This window comes from Acanthochromis polyacanthus, chromosome 3, assembly GCF_021347895.1.
Source record: "Acanthochromis polyacanthus isolate Apoly-LR-REF ecotype Palm Island chromosome 3, KAUST_Apoly_ChrSc, whole genome shotgun sequence".
Taxonomy (NCBI): Eukaryota; Metazoa; Chordata; class Actinopteri; family Pomacentridae; genus Acanthochromis; species Acanthochromis polyacanthus.
In genome coordinates this window covers 91,695-112,302 of record NC_067115.1, presented here as the reverse complement: position 1 = coordinate 112,302, position 20,608 = coordinate 91,695, and the positions used below count along the sequence as shown (strand labels likewise).

At 40.3% G+C, this 20,608-nt stretch overlaps 1 protein-coding gene across 1 annotated transcript; it reads right to left on the bottom strand.

Moving 5' to 3' along the window:
- Positions 1-1,417: 1,417 nt before the first annotated feature.
- Positions 1,418-13,290, bottom strand: LOC110946487 (uncharacterized). Its single transcript, XM_051946128.1, has 13 exons — positions 12,635-13,290; positions 8,265-8,581; positions 8,080-8,149; positions 7,789-7,892; positions 7,343-7,706; positions 7,132-7,199; positions 6,811-7,011; positions 6,600-6,665; positions 6,276-6,506; positions 5,891-5,968; positions 5,720-5,803; positions 5,214-5,300; positions 1,418-3,940 (listed from the first exon to the last, which is right to left on the bottom strand). Exons 2-13 carry the CDS (start codon positions 8,382-8,384, stop codon positions 1,811-1,813), a joined length of 3,603 nt encoding a protein of 1,200 aa, XP_051802088.1. The 5' UTR covers positions 8,385-8,581; positions 12,635-13,290; the 3' UTR covers positions 1,418-1,810.
- Between the last annotated feature and the right edge of the window lie 7,318 nt (positions 13,291-20,608).

Genomic DNA, 20,608 nt, shown 5'->3' with positions numbered 1-20,608 from the left:
CTTCTGGCGAGCATTTAATTGACGCAAATTGCAATTACATTCTAGCTCTTGAAATAATAATCGTAAAGATCCGGTACCACCATTCTCGCTCAGCATGTTATCAAACCTGAGTAATTAATTTGTCTTCCTCATAGTTCCTGTGAAGGTTTTCCGTCATCAGGTCCTGGAGATGGTTTGAGCTACCAGGAGACCTCGTAGCTGGTTTCTTCCTGGAGCTCCTACCAGGTCTCCTCATCGCTACGCGCTATTTCTATCCCATGTTTCCCATTAGAGACTCAAGTCTGAATGAAGGCTCACCTTGCATCGAAACTGAAGTTGCTCTGGAGATAACAGCCTCCACCAAATCAACAGGTTAGCAACACCTCTTAACTATCGCCAGGTAGCCTCGTTCCTCCTATTGTCTCCATCACAACGTAGTGACTCCAGATTATTGATTAGAGATCGTTCTTCCTTTTTTGCCTCTTCTGGTTCTTGACATGACCAGTCGCATGTCGCCTGGTTGCACATGGTAACAATCTGCCATATGACAGTTTTTACTGTTGAACACAGTTATCAGTAGCTAACCAAGTGGGGGAGGGGGGCAGTTACCACGGCCAACACTCTGTTTCATCACTTTCAACACTTTCTATTACTGGGAGGCACGCATGATTCAGTTCCTGCAATGTATGTATGTCTATGTTAATGTAAACATGATCTTATCTGCATGTATGTAGGTGTCTTTATAAATATTTATCTGCAACGATATGTGCTTTAGTTTTTCATATTTACATGCTCTCTACCCATAGCATGTTATGTAGGTTGCTTCTATCCTAGTTATTTGCATTTTGTTTTGTAGTGTATATTTATGTTTATCTGCATGTACTGTAGCGTGTTTTTACATATTTTTTCTTTGCATGTGGTGATGATAGCTAGTGTATTTAGCATTGTTTATACTAGTGTAAACACTTACTATGCTTAACATTTGTTGTAGATCATGTTTATCTGTGTGGTTGTTATGTGTGTGATTATTCCGTGTTTTTCTTATAACGATGACATTTGTATGCTGCAATTTACGTGCTCCTGTAACTAGTTGTATCCATGTACCATCGGATATAGATTGTACCTAGTGTTTCTATGTGTATTTAACTATAAATAACCTTCGTGAATAGATGTATGTAACGTAAATAAGTCTCTGCAATGTGGCACACACACATATGAAATCTCGCATAATTTTAAGGGGTTTACCGTGGGAAACTGCACAGGGAACGCCATGGCTTCCAGTTTGGGGATTGCAAAAAATCCCACAGGTCTGTTGCCTTGGGCCAACGCTGAAAATGCCATCTCCATAGGAAAGGATTTCGCATGCGCAATGTCTGGTGGCTGCATGCAGGTGTCCAGAGCAAGTCCAGGTCTTAGCTCCTCCTGCTGTTCGGTGGTATGTCTGCAGCTAAATTGGTCTGGTAGCTGTCAGACACTTGTAGCAGCTCTTGGTCCAAGATGTCTTCTCCCCACTGGGCAGCATCCATGCTGTCGTGCTGAGAGTCTATGTCATCAGCAGACTCCTCCAAGAGGGTTTCTGTCGTGACATCATTGGACAGGTTTTCCAGCTCAGTGCTTGGTGATGGCATGTCAGTATTGCGTCTTTGGTCGTCTTCTGGCCGACTCGTTCCTGCGGCTGACACAAAATCGGCCAAGACTGGCTCAGTGTAGCTATCAGCCGCCTCCAGCAGCTCCTCGTCGAGCATGCTGTCTTCTCCCCACTGCGCATCATCCGTGCACTCGTTGTCTGAGTCGTGGAGGAGATTTTGGAACGTGGCCTGTTCATCAATGGTCACATCAGAATACTCAGAGTGCTGCTCTCTGAGTTTTCCAGGGCTACCAGCACATTCGTCATGTTGACAGTGTAAAAGTGCTGGTAACCTTTGAATCGAATGTGACGCTTTAATTTCACCTGCAGTAGCTGTGCTTCTGGGAGGGGACGTGGAAGACTGTTGACAACGCTTTCCACTTCCGATGGAACGCACACAACAGCTCCGTGGACTGCTCGCTGCTGTCCTTTCGGTAAGGCGATGATCTTCGCAAACGGGAGGATTTTTGCAACGAGCTGTCTCTCCAGCACATTGAGTTCGGCTAACTCCGGGGGAATGGGTGCCAACTCTAAATTGTTCGCTACTGCATGTGTTGGCATCCTCCCACGGCTGAGGTGGCTGTCACAGTTGTGGCAGATCCACTCCTGCAGTCTCTCTGGTGGCATTGAGCAAGGGGAGGAGCACTCAGCATCACAGACATGCACATATGTTCCAGTCAAGCAAGCCTGTGCCACGTCGACGTTGGTGGAGTATTTAACTCTCTTGCATGACTTAACTTGATTTGGAAACATAGTCCTGTGGCAGACGGTGCAGACGTATGTTGGTCCGTGGCTGATGGTCTCACGGAATGCTGCTATTGCCGCTGCCATCACTGAAGTGAGCACTGGCTGGCGAGAGGTTCCGAGCTGTCGGTATTTCCGCCTGATGCTCAGTGCTCGCCGCAACTTCTGACGCATGTCAGGATTGGCAGCCAACCTGCGTCTTCTGAGCAGGCTACAGCGTTGAATATGATGTAGCCTGAATTCTGGATCCTTCCTGTACCTCTGGACAACATACTTTTTGTGCTTGTTCCGAAAGGCAGGATCCATGCTGTACCTCTTGACAAGATAATTTTTCTGCCTGTTCTTAAAGGCTGGATCCGTGCTGTACTTCTTGACAACATAATATTTTTGCCTGTTCTGAAAGGCCGGATCCATGCTGTACCTCTTGACAAGATATTTTTTCTGCCGGTTCAGAATGTCTGGATCCGTGTTGTACCTCTTGACAGCATAATTTTTTTGCCTGCTCCGAAAAGCAGAATCTGTCATGTATTTGGTTTTTATTCGGTCTCGCATTTTGATATTGAACTTGGCATAGTATTTTTTAGAAGACAACCGCCGTTGTTCACGGTTGTTTTGCACACACTTAATCTGTGCCTGAATTTTCTTCCTGCGAAATTCGGCACAGCTGGCATACCTGATTCTCTCACCAGTTTTTTTCACAATTTTTTCTTGCACTTCTTCCTTTTTGTCACATGCTCTCCTTTTAGCTTTTCGCCTCCGATCTTTTTCCAATTTAGAGAGCTTTATTGCTTGTGGGACAGCTGAGGAACCTTTAACGTCCTCCTCAATTTTGGCAGCCGTCCCACTGTCTGCCTGCAATGTGAGGAGAGCAGGTTCAGACACTTCATCTTGAATATCGGGTTCTGGGGATTGTTGAGGATGTTCACTGGGGCTGTCAGTCTGAAAAGAAACCGGGACAAACTCGTAACTTGAAGAGTCTCCACGGTCTCTAAAGAGTGTGTGCAGGTGGTTAGCCAGGTCACTGAGTTCCGCAAAAGTCATGACGATCGCCTTCCCGGAATGAGAGGGTAATCCTCTCGAGTCTCTGGAGTGGGAATCAAACACTCCATACCTCCCGGACTGATCACGGAAAACAGCAATAACCTCAGGTGAAATGATGATTAAAGCCTGATTAACCTCTGCTGAAAGACACTCCAGCTGGCTGGCAAGCGGAAGCCACCACTGCCGTCTTCCAGGGCTCGATACTTGAGTTTTCAAAAAGCCACACCTGATCTCAGACATGTTGACATTATACAAATGTCTGTCTGTGAGGACTTGTTTTGGCATCTCCTCAACTGCCAGGTGATTGCTCTGGAAGGTCTTGTCGCGAATCAACTGCTGTTTGACTCCGACATACAGCGCGTCTCCCTGAGCCAGGACTCTATCGAGTGTCGTCCTGGTGAACTGACAGCCCTCAGTGTGGTATGCCAGAAATGTCAAAGCATTACAGGAACACTGATGATTGCGGGAAAATACGTTGTACCTTCTATCATTCTGAGAATGACTGGCCCGGACTGACTCCACACGGCGACTCTCGCTCCTGGTTTTATCCTGAAATTATGACAAATTGTGATCAGTAATTATTATATTTTCATTATTTATTCAGACAGCTTGATTTTTTTTTTTTAGTTTGGCATTAGTACTAGCTTTTAGAAATGTGTTGAATGTGTCTTCAGTTAAAGGATCGTATGATTTAATGTTTCAGTGACAACTTCTATTGTTCCAATATTATGAACATCCTCTCACCAATTTATGGAAATCTTGTATTATTTTAGCGTATTATTGCTTACTATTACCTTTGCTAGTTTAATATACATATTTGTATGTTTATTGCAATCACGCATATTATGTATGTGTATATTACGTATATATTATACATAATAATATATATTTTATATATAGTTTACACACACACATCTCTCTCTCTCTCTCTCTCTCTCTATATATATATATATATATATATATATATATATATATATATATATATATATACACACACACACATACATACATATATACATATATATATTTTGTGTATGTGTACATATATATATATATATATATATATATATGTCTGTGTGTTTTGTTGTATTATTTGTAGAATTTCCCTCTGGGATTTTTTTTTCCAGGGCATTGTAACATTTTCTTTTTTTCTTGAAATTGCATTTGTACAGATCATAATGACTTACATTTTTTCTGAGACCATGAACAGATAATAACCCTATGTCACCTAATTTAATTTACTAGTTAGCTCCTATTCTGTAGACATCAACACAGATTTCAACATGACATTACTATTTTAACGTAATGGGACTTGCTTCAATGTTTGTGAGGAGGCTTAAGGAGGGTGCTTTGAGCAGACAACTTATGACTGCAGCATCAGAGTTGTTTCATCTAACAGACAGTTGACGGTCATGGGATCAACATTACTGTACAGACTGAAGGCTACTGAAGACTGCCTGGACCACATACTTTTCCTGTTTGTCTGAAATGCAATTACATAGCAAAGTCAGTATTCCACTGACTTTTTTCCACCATGCCGATGGCAAGTGATGTAAATATTTTATTCACCTTTTCTACATGAATTTTGCCAGTGGCTAGTGCTAATGTAAAACCCTGATCAGAAGCAAGAGTTACTTTGTGAAAGCAATGGCACACAACACAGCATTACAGGTAGCTTATTGTATTGTGACCAGCGTAATAACAGTTCTCTCAATTGCCAAAAAATAGTTTTAACTGCAGTAAACAAAAAAAAATCCTGACTTTACAAAAAAAAAATACTTGTGTATTGTCTAACATGTCTATCATAGAGGAATAAACTTACATTGTCTGTTGGTGCATCAGCTGAGGTGGATGCAGCTGTCATGAACCAGGGCCACTGGGCTTGTGATGGAGTCAGTGTTCGGGTCATCTGATAAATGACAATAACAGTGACACTTAAAAAATAAAGCAACACGATAGCTAGATAGTTGGCTAACGACTAAATAGCATCAGTTGTCTAAAAGCTAGCTATCTAGCTATCCAAAAGCTATGTATCTAGCTAACTGCTAGCTAGCCTTTGAATAAGCTGGATTGCTAGCTGCCAGCTAGTTAGCCAGTAGTTTCAGTTGTCCCAAAGCTAGCTACCCGAAAGATAGCAAGCTAACAAATACGCTAGATTGGTAGCTGATACCGAGCTAGTAGTTTCAATTTTCGTAATGCTAGCAATTCATTGGAATTGTGATTATACAGTAAATGTGCCAGAAAAAACCAGGAACGACAAAAATGGTCACAAATGGAGATGCCTGCTTTGTAATGTTCTTTTAATTGATTATAGAGAGGTAAATATACCTTCTCAGGAGAAGGAGGCTTGCAGCCCGCATCATCAGCTGTCCAGACCTGTCTGTTCGGTGAGGGGATCATCATCTTGGCTATCTAAACACAGAACAACAAAAGTTCAGTGAAATGACGATGATTTTCAGTCAGATGACACATATTGATGAGAAGAGGACTAATCCTTACCTTTGCAATGGGAGAACAAACAGGGGTTTCTGTCTTGCCCCAACTGCAGGACAATCTGGCCGGGGGTGAGTCAAACAGCTGATGACAGATGAGAAAAACATAGCAAGTGTCAGTGTGGACAATGTAGATGCCTGTGGAATGGAGTCAGCAGCAACCAAATGAGATACCAATTAAATGGAGTTGAACAGCTATCCAACAATTTACAACTACATTTCTGTGTAGCTGATTCAAGTCTTTTATTATTTGTGGCTGTTGTTATGAACTAATTTTACTTAATTGCAGATGACACTAAAAAAACATCTGCAGAATTAACTGTCAGGAATTACACGTTTGAGCATTCATACAATCCTTCCGCGGGAGATAAAATTTGAATTAATCAATTTACCTTCTTTGGCTTAGGAGAAGCCTTGAAATCTGCCAGGCAAGACTTATGGGAGGGAGACACTTTCTCCATGTCCTTGAAATCCGCCAGGCAAGACTTATGGGAGGGAGACACTTTCTTCATGGCATTGAAATCCGCCAGGCAAGACATATGTGAGGGAGACACTTTCTCCATGGCACTTAGGGCTGTGCTGCTGAACCAGACGGGGTTCAGCGGAAGAAAGCTCTCCTCCACCTGTAAAACACAAAGCAGACACTACTAATTACAGTTTGTCCTGTCAAAAAACAACCAATAGCTTCTGAAAGAATTATCTGAAGAATCACAAACCTGCTGTTGAGCCATCCTGGGCTTTGGTGAACCTCTGGACCGGGGAGGTTCCCGAGGATGGCTCGTCTGCAATCACAGAAAGCGTCACACTGAATTATAACTAATGTTTTTTACCACAGTACACATATTATTACCATTATTATCACAATACATGATGTCACAGTTGTCTAAAAAAAAAAGTATAAAAAACATAAAGCAATTTATCAATTACCTTGCCGCCCTGACCAATTTTCCTCCGTTCACGGGGTTTCGGGCTGGGTGGAGCAGGGGATCTCTCCCTCACTGTAACTTTCCGAACTGGAGGCTGAGGAGAGATCCGGGGCGAAGGAGGTGGTGTCACCAGTTGCTCGCTGGCAGCGGACCAGAACAACTGGACGAGGATCCCCATCCCCTCACAATCACTCAGATGGACCTGCATAAATAAGAAATTAAAAAAAAAAAACACACATAAACAGTTTTAATGTCAGTGAACATCTGCCGTGAACCAAACTTGTCCAATCAACAACTTTTTTTCACAACATACTACACTTACACCATCCTTGCTCCACAGCACCAAATCGCTCAGGGGGAAGTGCTCTGCAGCGTTGAAGAACTTTACACCTTGAAAAACAATTGAAAAAAAAAGTCATCATTGTACCAAAATATCCATCGATACTTGAGAATTGTTAAAATGTAGGTCACGTCTTTCTAGTTTGTTCATTCAGTGAATGGAATGGATGAAAAAAAAATCTTTTTCCTCTTACCCATACGAGCAGCCACACGTCTATATTCCTGCCGAAGCAGGTCCTGGTGTTGGACGTCAACGACCAGGCGGGGAGGAAAGTCGACCACAAAAACTTTGGACCAGCGGTTGCCACAAGTGGTGAGGAGATTGGCAAAATCCACACCGGCCTTCTCAACAGTGGTGCTGGTCAGGTTGTTGCCGGGGGCCATGACGCAGACGGCATCAGGTGCACGAGGAACTGCAGCGTGCAGAACCTCAGTGCGAATTTCAGAAGCAGACGCCCCCGGGATCGACAGGAAGCCAAAGCTCAGCCGAGACTCTGGCATCCGAATCAAGCCATCTACAAGAGCACGTAGATGGGAGTCCCCAACAATAAGAATGAACTGCAAAAGAAATACCACAGTTTTAGTATGAAAGTCAAAAGAACTTTATAAGAAAATGAACAGCAACAATTAATAATTATACCTTCTTTCCAGGGCGCTCAGGAGGAATGACCAACTTGTGGTTGTGCCCAGTAAAGGGTGAAGTTGGCCATTTTTTAACCTTGTGGCGGTAACCGGTGCCACGGCCTGTTCACAAGAAGACAGAGCAAAAGAGGATTTAAAATGGATTTCAAACAAAGAGAGCTCATACAACAATCACCATTTTCTATTATTGTATGAGAACAGCAGAATCTGTGTTCAACGGGTAATTGTTGGTGGTACACTAAATATGATTTGTGAAGATATTTCATGATAAAAACAGCTGAGTACTTACGTGCAATAAAGTTTGCACGCGCCTGCCGCTCTTCCCAGAACCGTCCGGCTGGCAGGGTGGAACCAACCTTCTGTGAGCAAATAATACACTTATTTAAGTCAACATCATGCGGATGCCATGAATGTGTCCAACTTAGCACATTCTGTATTGCACAAGTGAGCATGTCAGTTCGGGTGTAAACATACCTTGTACTGGGGAGAGCGGGAGCAGTGGGGTGCGTCGACGGGAGGGGTGGGCATCTCAGACGCGTCCGGCTTCCTCCAGCGCTGCTTCTGGGCCTGGGAGCGTCTCCCCTTCCGAGGCATCCTGGAAGACAGCACAAGAGCACAACAGAGACACACAAACACAGGGAGAGAGAGACAAAGAGAGAGAGAGAGAACAAGGCACACAAAATGGATGGATGGATGAATGGATGGATGAAAGGATACGAGGTGATGCACAGGTGGTTGACCAAAGGATGTCCAAGGGCAATCCAGAGGCTCTCCAAAAGGCTGTCCAAAGGCTGGTGAAAAAAAAAACCCCAGTTATCTAAAAGCACTGCTATGAAACAGTAAGCACCAATATGAGCAGCAAAACATGTATGTACAAGACACATCTAATGTCCTCACTATGTGTTTTTTCATCAGAGGGAAAAATCTACTTACACTGCTGACTCAAACTGAAACAACTAATTCAAAACACAAAAGGGCTAAAGACCAGACAATGGCTACTAAATTAAAGCACTACTGCATGTTTTCTCAGAAAGAAGAAGAATCTCAACATGTCTGCAGCAAAAGTAGCTGAACTGGTCTTTAACACAGCACAGAGAATTAATATGACACTGTAATTAATGGTATGTTAACATTTCCTCATGCAACATGTCTTTAACGATATTATACTCATCATGATGTCCAAATTGACTGATAGAACTGATTGTAAGATAATGGAACAAAGCACTAGCACCTTAATTAATTTTAACATCAAAATTGCTAGAAATTGTAGTCAATGTTACATTTAACCACACTACTTTTTAAGCAAACACTACAAGGTACAAGAGATATTTCATCTGTCAGAGCACTATTTTACAGAGACAAATGTATAAACACAGTATAAACTAAGGCTTCAACATAGTGAAGAAATGATAAATCCTTTGTGTATTTTCTGTGTTTTAAAAAGCTCAAAAAGGCAGAAATAATCCCACATCAGCAGATGCATGTACTGCTGCTGCTGCTACTACAACTGCCTGTATACAATTATTCAGCTGGAGTGGCAGTACTTTTAAACAGATTTAATGGTGATATTCTGGAAACCAAAGCTTCAAACGAAGGCCGCTGGATCATTGTAGTTTTGAAGGTGGATGATTTGATGTCAATCATTTGTAATGTTTATGGACCAAACAGAGCATCGCAAGCAAAGGACATGTTTACTGAACTCTCTTCAGCTTTGGACGATTTAAAGGAAAAATACAAAGATTCTACTATTATCATAGGAGGAGACTTTAATGATGCTCCAGATGATTACATGGACAGACATCCTCCAAGATCTGCATCATTACTGGGCTTTAAATCCACCTCATTTATAAGTGATCATCTTTTGCTAACGGATGTGTGGAGATTTAAGAACCCCAATGTCACAGACTACACGTGGTCTAACACCAGCAGAAGTTTACAGTCAAGAATTGACCTTTGGTTCATCTCATCACAGAGTTTACAGTTTGTTTTAGATATTTCTCACACTCATGCTTCACTGTCTAATCATAAATTAATAAGTTTAAGATTAACAGGATCAAAAGAGAATTCTAACATAAGAGGCTATGGGAAATTAAACAATAATATATTAGATGATAAACAATTTAAAGAAGGGGTACAATTACTTGCTAAGGATATATTCAGTAATAGAGAAATGAATCCAATTCAAAAATGGGAATACTTTAAATTTAAAATGAGAGAAGTTGCAATTAAACGTAGTAAAGAAATAAAAAAAAAAACTAAAAGATGAAAAAATTAATTTTCTAATAAACCAGCTACAGTTAATAAGTTCCAAACATGATCTATCTGAAGAAGACCTAAGCACACTAAAAAACCTCAGAGAAGAGCTTGACAGAATGTACATGAACTTAGCGAAAGGTGCTTTCATCAGATCTAGAGCTAAGTGGTTAGAAGAAGGCGAGAAAAACTCAAGTTACTTTTTTTGCATTACAGAAGAGAAACAGAAAAAGAAATAATATTACATCTGAACTCCTATTCTTAAATATTTCCTGCAACCCAAATATTCAAGGTTTAGTCGTTTTCAATCGTGAGATAAAGATTCCACAGCTAGCTAATGACAGTTTTATTCCTCAAAGATAAATCACAGATACAAACTGCACTACAAGTAACTGGTTAATTTTCTGAAGCCTCAGGGAGTACAACATGGCTCACAAAAATTCATTTTTTCCTGTTCTCTTCCTGTTCCTGTATACAGTTGTGCCATTTATTCTGAATTTACAGACTTTGTCATTTATTTTTGGGCCGAGTTAATAAGTTATTCATTCATTTAGTCCTGGGTTTAGTCCATGATACCCTGCTCCTGTGAGGTCCAGTCAGACCTGGTTTGGTCCTGATTTTAGTCCATGTAACCCTGCTCCTGTGAGGTCCAGTCAGACCTGGTTTAGTCCTGGTTTTAGTTCACACCCTGCTCCTGTGGGACAGAGTTTAGTGTGTGATTGTAATTCTGTTCAGTGAATAGATAATTTAAGTTATAAAGATGCTTTGTTTTTGCTTAAGCACTTTTCATTCTTTAGTTGGCTGATGTGGTCAACTTGAAGCAGTTGAGAGCATTAGAATCCTGTAAAGATAAATGTTACAAGTGGTTGATTGAGTTATTTCAATTATGCAGATATTTATGGAAAATACTGAAATGTGTTGTGCACATCCAGCCACAGAACCTTCATCCATATTTTACATGAAGAAACATTTTCAATATTGCCTGCTGTTGCTCTGTTTTTTTACAGTTTTTTAAATCTCAATGTTTATTTTTTTATCCCTTAATGTTGTCTCTATAATAAGATTTTAACAAAATGCTATTAAAATACACCAGAATGCAGGAAATAGGATCAATAATTTTCAAAATTTTCTGGGGGACTGCCCCCAGACCCCCCATCAGCATCTCACATAAACCAAATCTCACTCTGAGGTCTGATCACAAGTTGGCAGCCCTGAATTATTGTGTTGTGAGCAAAAGTCATGGCCACTGTGGCCTAAAACATTTACACAGTAAAGTATCTCTGAAAAAAAATCTAAATTGGTCCAAAAAGTGGAAAAGCAATTTCTCATGCGGGCTAAGCCTCCCCTGTCCTTAAAACCTCGTGACACCCCTCTGTCATGGTGGCCGCACCAGCTGAAGATAAGTTAGCAGTATAAAGTACATTTTACAAGACTAAGACACTTACAGCATAGTGAAAATCTTAAAAGAAAAAAAAACCAAACACTGTGACTTGTCTGAAACCACTGCTATAAAACAGTTATCACCAATATGAGCAGAAAAACATGTACACACAACACATCAAATGTCCTCGCAATGCATTTTTCTTTAATCACAGAAAAAAATCTACTGTCACTGCTGACTCAGAAACTGAAACGATTTTAAAACACAACAAGGACAAAGATCAGACAATGCCGACTGAATGGAAGCACTGAAACATTTAATCATGCAACATGCCATAAATAAACGATATTATACTCATCATGATGTCCTAAATGATTTATAGAACTGATTCTAACATGATGGAACAAAGCACTGGCACCTTAATTAATTTAAACATCAAAATTCCTGTGAAAGTGCACACAGCACCATTTTGCAAGACTAAAACAGTTATAGCAAAGCTCCTGTTTAACCACACTATTTTACAGAAAACACAAAGAGGTAGAAGAGATATCACAGCACCATTTTACTAAGACAACCGTTCTACATAGATGCAAATTAAAACGTCCCAAAGCACATATAGCAACTTGAACATGACCAAAGCAAATACTACTACATCTTCTTTAATCATCATTTCTACACATCAGTGTCAAGTTTACGTTTTTCTGCTCTGACCGTCAGCATCCCTATTCATTTAGAGCACAAAACCGAACTGTGCAACTCAAGTTTACAGTCAAACAAAGCTAGAAGAAGTTGAGGGAGAAAGGCGCTTCACACTCCCTCACTAAGAGACTGGAAAAATGCATAAACTCTCCAGTTTAACCACGCTATTTTCAAAACAAACATTATGAGGCAGACATTATTTTATTTTATCTGTTGCAGCAACATTTTACAAAGACAAAGACAAAGCTATCTAGCTATCCAAAAGCTATCTAACAAGCTAACGGCTAGCTAGCCTTTGAATAAGCTAATGATAGCAACTTGAACATGACCAGTGCAGACATTGAAATATACCAAAAATATTGTCGTTTTTTTTCCACTTCAGCATTCAGTATGCATTTCTACTGTTACCCTTAGCATTTAGATTCAGTTGGAGCATAATATTTAATAAGATATAGTGCAGAATCAGCCTATGCTAAAGCTAGCAGGGAGGAGAAAAAGTATGCAGCCTTACCTCTGAATGGAACCGAAGAAAGGGCGTTGGCGGCCAGCGGCCAGCGGCTTTATTTGAAAGAAGTGCCAATGAACGTGCAGCGGAGCCTCAATGCCATCGCTGATTGGTGTTGCTAGGCTGTTGCCGGGCGCCAGTTGGGAGAGGCGTTTTTTCCAGAAAGTTCTGTCTGCAGTGTGTGTGTCAGTAGATAGCCGTACTTCTGGTTTTTGTCGTCTGAGGTTTGAAATGCATTATGGGAAACGTAGTAGTATACTACAGTGTGAACGGTTGGCATTCTCATCATACTTATAGTACTTAGTATACAGTATATACTCATTGAGTATGTAGTACGTTAGTATGCCATTTCGGGCACAGCCAAAGAGTCATAGAAAGAGAGTATTACAACCATATGTGAACAGAAGAGGATGAAATTAACTAATAACTAATAACAGGAATATGTTTATATGTGGTCTCTGTGGTGCAATTGGTTAATGTGTTTAGCTATTAACCAAAACGTTGGTAGTTCAAGCCCACCTAGGGATGATGACTTTGCTTTTCATAGTCTTATTTGTAACTTGCATGCTCTCATGTTTTTGTTTTTTTTTTTCTTCTTACCTTTCATGCTGCTGGAACTGTGAATTTCTCTTTGGAGATTCATAAAGTATCTATCTATCTATCTATCTATCTATCTATCTATCTATCTATCTATCTATCTATCTATCTATCTATCTATTAATAATATGAATAATATGTTCAAAATTAATTGGTTATGTCGCCTCATAAGTGAAAATGTTAAAATGTGGAATGCAATACCAAATTATGTATTCCAAAAAATAGGAGGAATTCATTTTTTACTTAAATGTAATTATAAAATTGACAAAAATACCAATTCAATTATCAAACTTCCATAAACAGGCGTTGCTCTCCTGGGGGCTGATGTAACACATTTAACTTCACCATTTGTTTTCAGACTTACTTTATTATTATTTTAATTAAGTGTATTTTTTATTTATTAATGTTATTATTTTTGATACATTTTATTTACTTTCCCATTTTTGTTGTTTTATTTAATGATTAATTTAATAGCATTTTTAAAATATTTAATTAATATTGAGCATTAATATTTTTGCTTTAATTTTATTCTTTACATTTTTCATTTTCTTTTTTGTGATTTAATATTTGACTTTTGGATTTTTTAATTTTACTATTTTTTATTTTATTGTGAATATTTTATTGTAGTTATTTTTTATTTTTTATTATAAAAGTAATTAGTTTTTTATTTTGCACTATTGTGTTTTTTAACTGTTTCTTACTTTTATTTTGTGTATTGTTGTGATTTTATAAAACTTATTTTATTTTCAGCTTTATTTTATGTCATTTCTGTTACATGCACTTTGGATTTTTTTAATCATTTTAATATATTTTATTTATTTATGTATTTTGTTATTGTATTTATGATGGAAATTAATATTTAGCATTTATATTTCAGTTTTATTACTTAGATTTATTTTTCTTTGCAGTTTTACAAGTTTGTGTTTCAGATTTTTATTTTATTCTTTTTTATTTAATCATGAATATTTTGTTGGTTTTTAAGTTTTAAAGTAATTTTCGTTTGTTTTGCTTTATTGTTATTTTCATGTCATTTTAATGACATTTCTGATGAAGAACATTAAATTTTGCATTTTTATTTTTAAATTATTTTTGAATTTTTCACTTAATGTTTGCCTGAATTATATTTTGTTTATCATTGTTTTCCTTTACTTATTTTAAGCATTATTATTTTATTATTTTTAACTACAAGTATTTTTGATTCATTTCTGCATTCATTTAATATATTTTATTCACTTATTTTATTGTATTTTACAAATATTTTTGATCAATTAATATTCATTTATTTGACAAACAGGCAAAGACATAGAGGTAACAGTCTTCAAGACTGCATTACTTCATCAGAAGATACAACTGCATTTATGGGAATCACGTGTCCTCTTTTGCTGTGTCCCAAAAAGACGGTGGCCTGCAGTGAATATTGTAACTATTTTGCTCAAAACTTTTGTAGCATTAATATACACCCCCATATAAACTGACTTGGCCCATCAAAGCAATATCATGATACCATGCTTTTTAAAATAAATTGTATTAGATACATTTTGATATTTGTTCTACTATCGTGGTGCAGGAGCTTCCGAGACAGACACATGCAAACGACTGTGGCATTTTTATGATAATGGTAAGCTTTCAAACATGGAACTTTCCAATTAGCTGAACATATTTTCAGTACCTTAACCTGTTTAATGTTTCTGACACAGTACGCCTGGTACCTCATTCTTGGTGCTCCATTTGACTTCACTGTTGTAAGTTGAACCACTAATTTGATCGTTACAGTTCTGCAGAAGCATTATAACGAGCCTGACCATTTGATTCAGGTGTGTTGGAAGAGGGAAACATCAAACAACATGCAGGATAGTGGCCCTCCAAAAACTGAGTTTGACACCCCTGTTATAGATGTTTCCCTCTTCCAACACACCTGATTCAAATGATCAGCTCATCATCAAGCTCAGCAGAAGCCTGATAACGAGCCTGATTATTTGAATCAGGTGTGTTGGAACTGAGTTTGACACCCCTGCTGTAAAGGCTGTGTGAAGCTGAGAGGTTGAACTGATTTTCAGGCTGAAATGCAGCTCCTGTGGAGGTATTGGGTGTGAAGGTGGGTGTGGCACACCAATGAGTCTGTGTGTGTGCGTGCGACCATGCCTGCGCGTGTGTAAGGGCGGTTGCTATGGGCCCCATAGCAACGGTGCCTGCCACAGACAGCAGAAAAGTGCTTCTCAGCAGCAGTGTGCAACGTCTCGTTCTGGCGCTAATTGTGGGCTAACCGTGAATGCTAGCTGAAAACTAAAATGACCGTGAGCGAGAGAAAGGCTGTGGATATCCAAACATATGATTTTTTTCCAAATATTGTGAGAAATGACCGAGTAACAGCGATTTAAAAAACACTGTCCCTCCATGAGCCAGATGATTCAGTTTACATTGGCTCTTATGGACAGAAGACTGCGACTTTGCTCTAAACTGCTGCCTGTCATTTCACTTCAGAAAGAGCTCGGTCTTCAAACTTGGAATCATTTGAATCCCAGGAAAATTGTTTACAATCTGACCAAATTTCATTCCCCTAACATTTATCGTTTGGTCGTGACGGCGATTCGTTCGTGAAATTTTGAGGCGGATTTTTCACCTCTCCTCCACTCTACCAACTGACATGCCGCACTCTAACCAGAGCAGATTTTGAGAATTTTCACTTTTTTGAGGACTCACTGATCAAAAACTGTAAATGTCAGCCTGACATAAACTACATTCCTGCAGAGACAAGAAAAATCACTACGTTTTGATGGTTAAATGAAGTTTCTAGGTGAACGTATGGCGAAGGAGTGGCGTTGTGAAAATAGTGGATTTTTTGAGCCGATTTTTTTCAGCCCCCATTCATTTCTATGGGAATTTTTTCGCAGTTTTTTGCGAATAATTCTGCGATAAAATGACGAATTTCTTAGAAAAGTCATAGCCCGGGATTCCCGAAGAAGCCGCACGTTTTGATATATAATTTATTTTGGTTTCCTCAAAGCCCTAGGACGAGTTAGCGACCGAAAAACGGCGGAAACGTGAATAAAAGATAATAATAATAAACGCTTTTTTCACAGGAGAACAATAGTGGCTCGTGGCTTCGCCACGAGCCACTCTCCTCCCATTGCTTTGCAATGGAGAGGAGAGTGGCTCGTGTCGAAGCCCGAGCCCCTAACTAGACAATTCCCGCTGGTGCGGAAATCGTGGGAGGGGCTCGGGATGTTTGCATGTCCGGAGCAGCGCACGAGAGGCAAGAAGATCTCACCTGTTCAAAATTTGGATTGGAGTTACTGTAAAGGCTGTGTGAAGCTGAGAATTCTAACAGGCAAATTGTGCTGTGCTTTTATTTTGAGAGGAAGAGACAAGAAGATCAGACCTGGTCAAAATTTGGATTGGAGTTACTCTAAAGGCTGTGTGAAGTTGAGAGGTTGAACTGGCGTTGCCAGCCTGTCGCAGGCTTTTATTTTGAAATTGTGCTGTGCTTTTATTTTGAAAGGCAACGACAGGAAGATCTCACCGGGTCAACATTTGGATTGGAGTTACTCTAAAGCAGGGGTGTCTAACTCAGTTCCTGGAGGACCACTATCCTCTGTGTTCTAGATGTTTCCTTCTTACAACACACCTGATTCAAATGATTAGCTATCATCAAGCTCAGCAGAAGCCTGATAACGAGCCTGATCATTTGAATCAGGTGTGTTGGAACTGAGTTTGAAACCCCTGCTCTAAAGGCTGTGTGAAGCTGAGAGGTTGAACTGATTTTCATGCTTAAATGCAGCTCCTGTGGAGGTATTGGGTGTGAAGGTGGGTGTGGTACTCCAGTGAGTCTGTGTGTGTGCTTGGGAGCATGCCTGCGCGTGTGTAAGGGCGGTTGCTATGGGCCACCATAGCAACGGTGCCTGCCACAGACAGCAAAAAAGTGCTTCTCAGCAGCAGCACGCAACGTCTCGTTCTGGCGCTAATTGTGGGCTAACCGTGAATGCTAGCTGAAAACTAAAATGACCGTGAGCGAGAGGAAGGCTGTGGCTTTACATAAATGTAATTATTTTCCAAATATTGTGAGAAATGACCGAGTTACAGCGATTTAAAAAACACTGTCCCTCCATGAGGCAGATGATTCAGTTTACATTGGTTCTTTCGGGAGAACGGTGCGACTTTGCTCTAAACTGCTGCCTGCCATTTCCCTTCAGAAAGAGCTAGACCTTCAAACTTGGATTCATTTGAATCCCAAGAAAATTGTTTACAATCTGACCAAATTTCATTCTCCTATCTCTTATCGTTTGGTCGTGAGGGCGATGCGATCGTGAAATTTTCAGGCGGATTTTTCACCTCTCCTCCACTCTACCAACTGACATGTCGCACTCTAACCAGAGCAGATTTTGAGAATTTTCACTTTTTTGAGGACTCACTGATCAAAAACTGTAAATCTCAGCCAGACATTAACTACATTCCTGCGGAGACAAGAAAAATCACTGCGTTTTGATGGTTAAATGAAGTTTCTAGGTGAACGTATGGCGAAGCAGTGGCGTTTGGAAAAAAGTGGATTTTTTGATCCGATTTTTTTCACTCCCCATTCATTTCCTATGGGACTTTTTTCGCAGTTTTATGCGAATAATTCTGCGATAAAATGACGAATGTCTTAGAAAAGTCATAGCACACTATTCCCGATGAAGCCGCACGTTTTGATATATAATTTATGTTGGTTTTCTCAAAGCCCTAGGACGAGTTAGCGACCGAAAATCGGCGGAAATGTGAAGAAAAAATGATATTGGGGTAGTAATGGAAATACTAGACAATTCCCGCTCGCGGAAATCGTGGGAGGGGCTCGGGATGTGTGCATGTCCGGAGAGGCGTATTTCCGCGTTTTCCAGCCCATAACAGGCATTTATTTTGAAGTTGTTCCGTGCTTTTATTTTGAAAGCAAGAGACAGCAAGATCTCACCTGGTCAAAATTTGGATTGGAGTTACTGTAAAGGCTGTGTGAAGCTGAGAGGATTAACTGGCGTTTTCCAGTCCGTCCATCGCAGGCTTTTATTTTGAAATTGTGCTGTGCTTTTATTTTGAAAGGAAGAGATGGGAAGATCTCACCTGGTGAACATTTGGATTTAAGTTACTGTAAAGGCTGTGTGAAGCTGAGAGGTTTAACAGGCATTTCCAGTACCTTGCAGGCTTTTATTTTGACATTGTGCTGTGCTTTTATTTTGAACGGCAGAGACAGGAAGATGTCACCTGGTCAAAATTTAGATTGGAGTTACTCAAAAGGCTGTGTGAAGCTGAGAGGTTTAACTGGCGCTTTCAGTCCGTCGAAGGCTTTTATTTTGAAATTGTGCTGTGCTTTTATTTTGAAAGGCAAAGACAGGAAGATCTCACCTGGTCAACATTTGGATTGGAGTTACTCTAAAGCAGGTGTGTCAAAGTCAGTTCCTGGAGGTCCACTATCCTCTATGTTCTAGATGTTTCCTTCTTACAACACACCTGATTCAAATAAGCAGCTCATCATCAAGCTCAGCAGAAGCCTGATAACGAGCCTGATCATTTGAATCAGGTGTGTTGGAACTGAGTTTGACACCCCTGCTCTAAAGGCTGTGTGAAGCTGAGAGGTTTAACTGGTGTTTTCAGGCCCATCGCAGGCTTTTATTTTGAAATTGTGCTGTGCTTTTATTTTGAAAGGGAAAGACAGGAAGATCTCACCTGGTCAACATTTGGATTGGAGTTACTCTAAAGCAGGGGTGTCAAACTCAGTTTCTGGAGGACCACTATCCTCTATGTTTTAGATGTTTCCTTCTTACAACACACCTGATTCAAATGATACACTATCATTAAGCTCAGCAAAAGCCTGATAACGAGCCTGATCATTTGAATCAGGTGTGTTGGAAGTGAGTTTGACACCCCTGCTGTAAAGGCTGTGTGAAGCTGAGAGGTTGAACTGATTTTCAGGCTGAAATGCAGCTCCTGTGGAGGTATTGGGTGTGAAGGTGGGTGTGGCACACCAATGAGTCTGTGTGTGTGCGTGCGACCATGCCTGCGCGTGTGTAAGAGCGGTTGCTATGGGCCCCCATAGCAACGGTGCCTGCCACAGACAGCAAAAAAGTGCTTCTCAGCAGCAGCGCGCAACATCTCGTTCTGGCGCTAATTGTGGGCGAACCGTTAATGGTAGCTGAAAACTAAAATGACCGTGAGCGAGAGGAAGGCTGTGGCTTTCCATAAATGTAATTATTTTCCAAATCTTGTGAGAAATGACCGAGTTACAGCGATTTAAAAAACACTGTCCCTCCATGAGGCAGATGATTCAGTTTACATTGGTTCTTATGGAGAGAACGGTGCGACTTTGGTCTAAACTGCTGCCTGCCATTTCACTTCAGAAAGAGCTAGATCTTCAAACTTGGATTCATTTGAATCCCAGGAAAATTGTCTACAATCTGACCAAATTTCATTTTCCTAACTCTTATGGTTTGGTCGTGAGGGCGATGCGATCGTGAAATTTTCAGGCGGATTTTTCACCTCTCCTCCACTCTACCAACTGACATGCCGCACTCTAACCAGAGCAGATTTTGAGAATTTTCACTTTTTTGAGGACTCACTGATGAAAAACTGTAAATCTCAGCCTGACATAAACTACATTCCTGCGGAGACAAGAAAAATCACTGCGTTTTGATGGTTAAATGAAGTTTCTAGGTGAACGTATGGCGAAGCAGTGGCGTTTGGAAAAAAGTGGTTTTTTTAAGCCGATTTTTTTCGCTCCCCATTCATTTTCTATGGGACTTTTTTGGCAGTTTTTTGCGAATAATTCTGCGAAAAAATGACGTATTTCTTAGAAAAGTCATAGCACACTATTCCCGATGAAGCCGCACGTTTTGATATATAATTTATTTTGGTTTTCTCAAAGCCCTAGGACTAGTTAGCGACCGAAAAACGGCGGAAACGTGAAGAATAATAAACGCTTTTTTCACAGGAGAACAATAGTGGCTCGGGCTGCATGCTGCAGCCCCGAGCCCCTAACTAGACAATTCCCGCTGGTGCGGAAATCGTGGGAGGGGCTCGGGATGTGTGCATGTTCGGAGAGGCGTATTTATTCTAACGGCTGTTTGAAGCTGAGAGGTTTTGGTGACATTTTCTGGTCCGTCACAGACTTTTATTTTAAAATTGTGCTGTGCTTTTATTTTCAAAGGCAGAGACAGGAAGATCTCACCTGGTCAAAATTTGGATTGGAGTTACTGTAAAGCTGGGGTGTCAAACTCAGTTCCTGGAGGACCACTATCCTCTGTGTTCTCGATGTTTCCTTCTTACAACACACCTGATTCAAATGATTAGCTATCATTAAGCTCAGCAGAAGCCTGATAACGAGCCTGATCATTTGTATCAGGTGTGTTGGAACTGAGTTTG

Coding starts and splice junctions, on each gene's coding strand:
- LOC110946487 (XM_051946128.1), bottom strand. CDS start 8,384: ATGCCTCGGAAGGGGAGACGCTCCCAGGCCCAGAAGCAGCGCTGGAGG. Junction 7,012..7,131: donor TGCTGTGGAGCAAGGATGGT/GTAAGTGTAGTA, acceptor TTATTTATGCAG/GTCCATCTGAGTGATTGTGA. Junction 3,941..5,213: donor CTGATGCACCAACAGACAAT/GTAAGTTTATTC, acceptor TCATAATTTCAG/GATAAAACCAGGAGCGAGAG.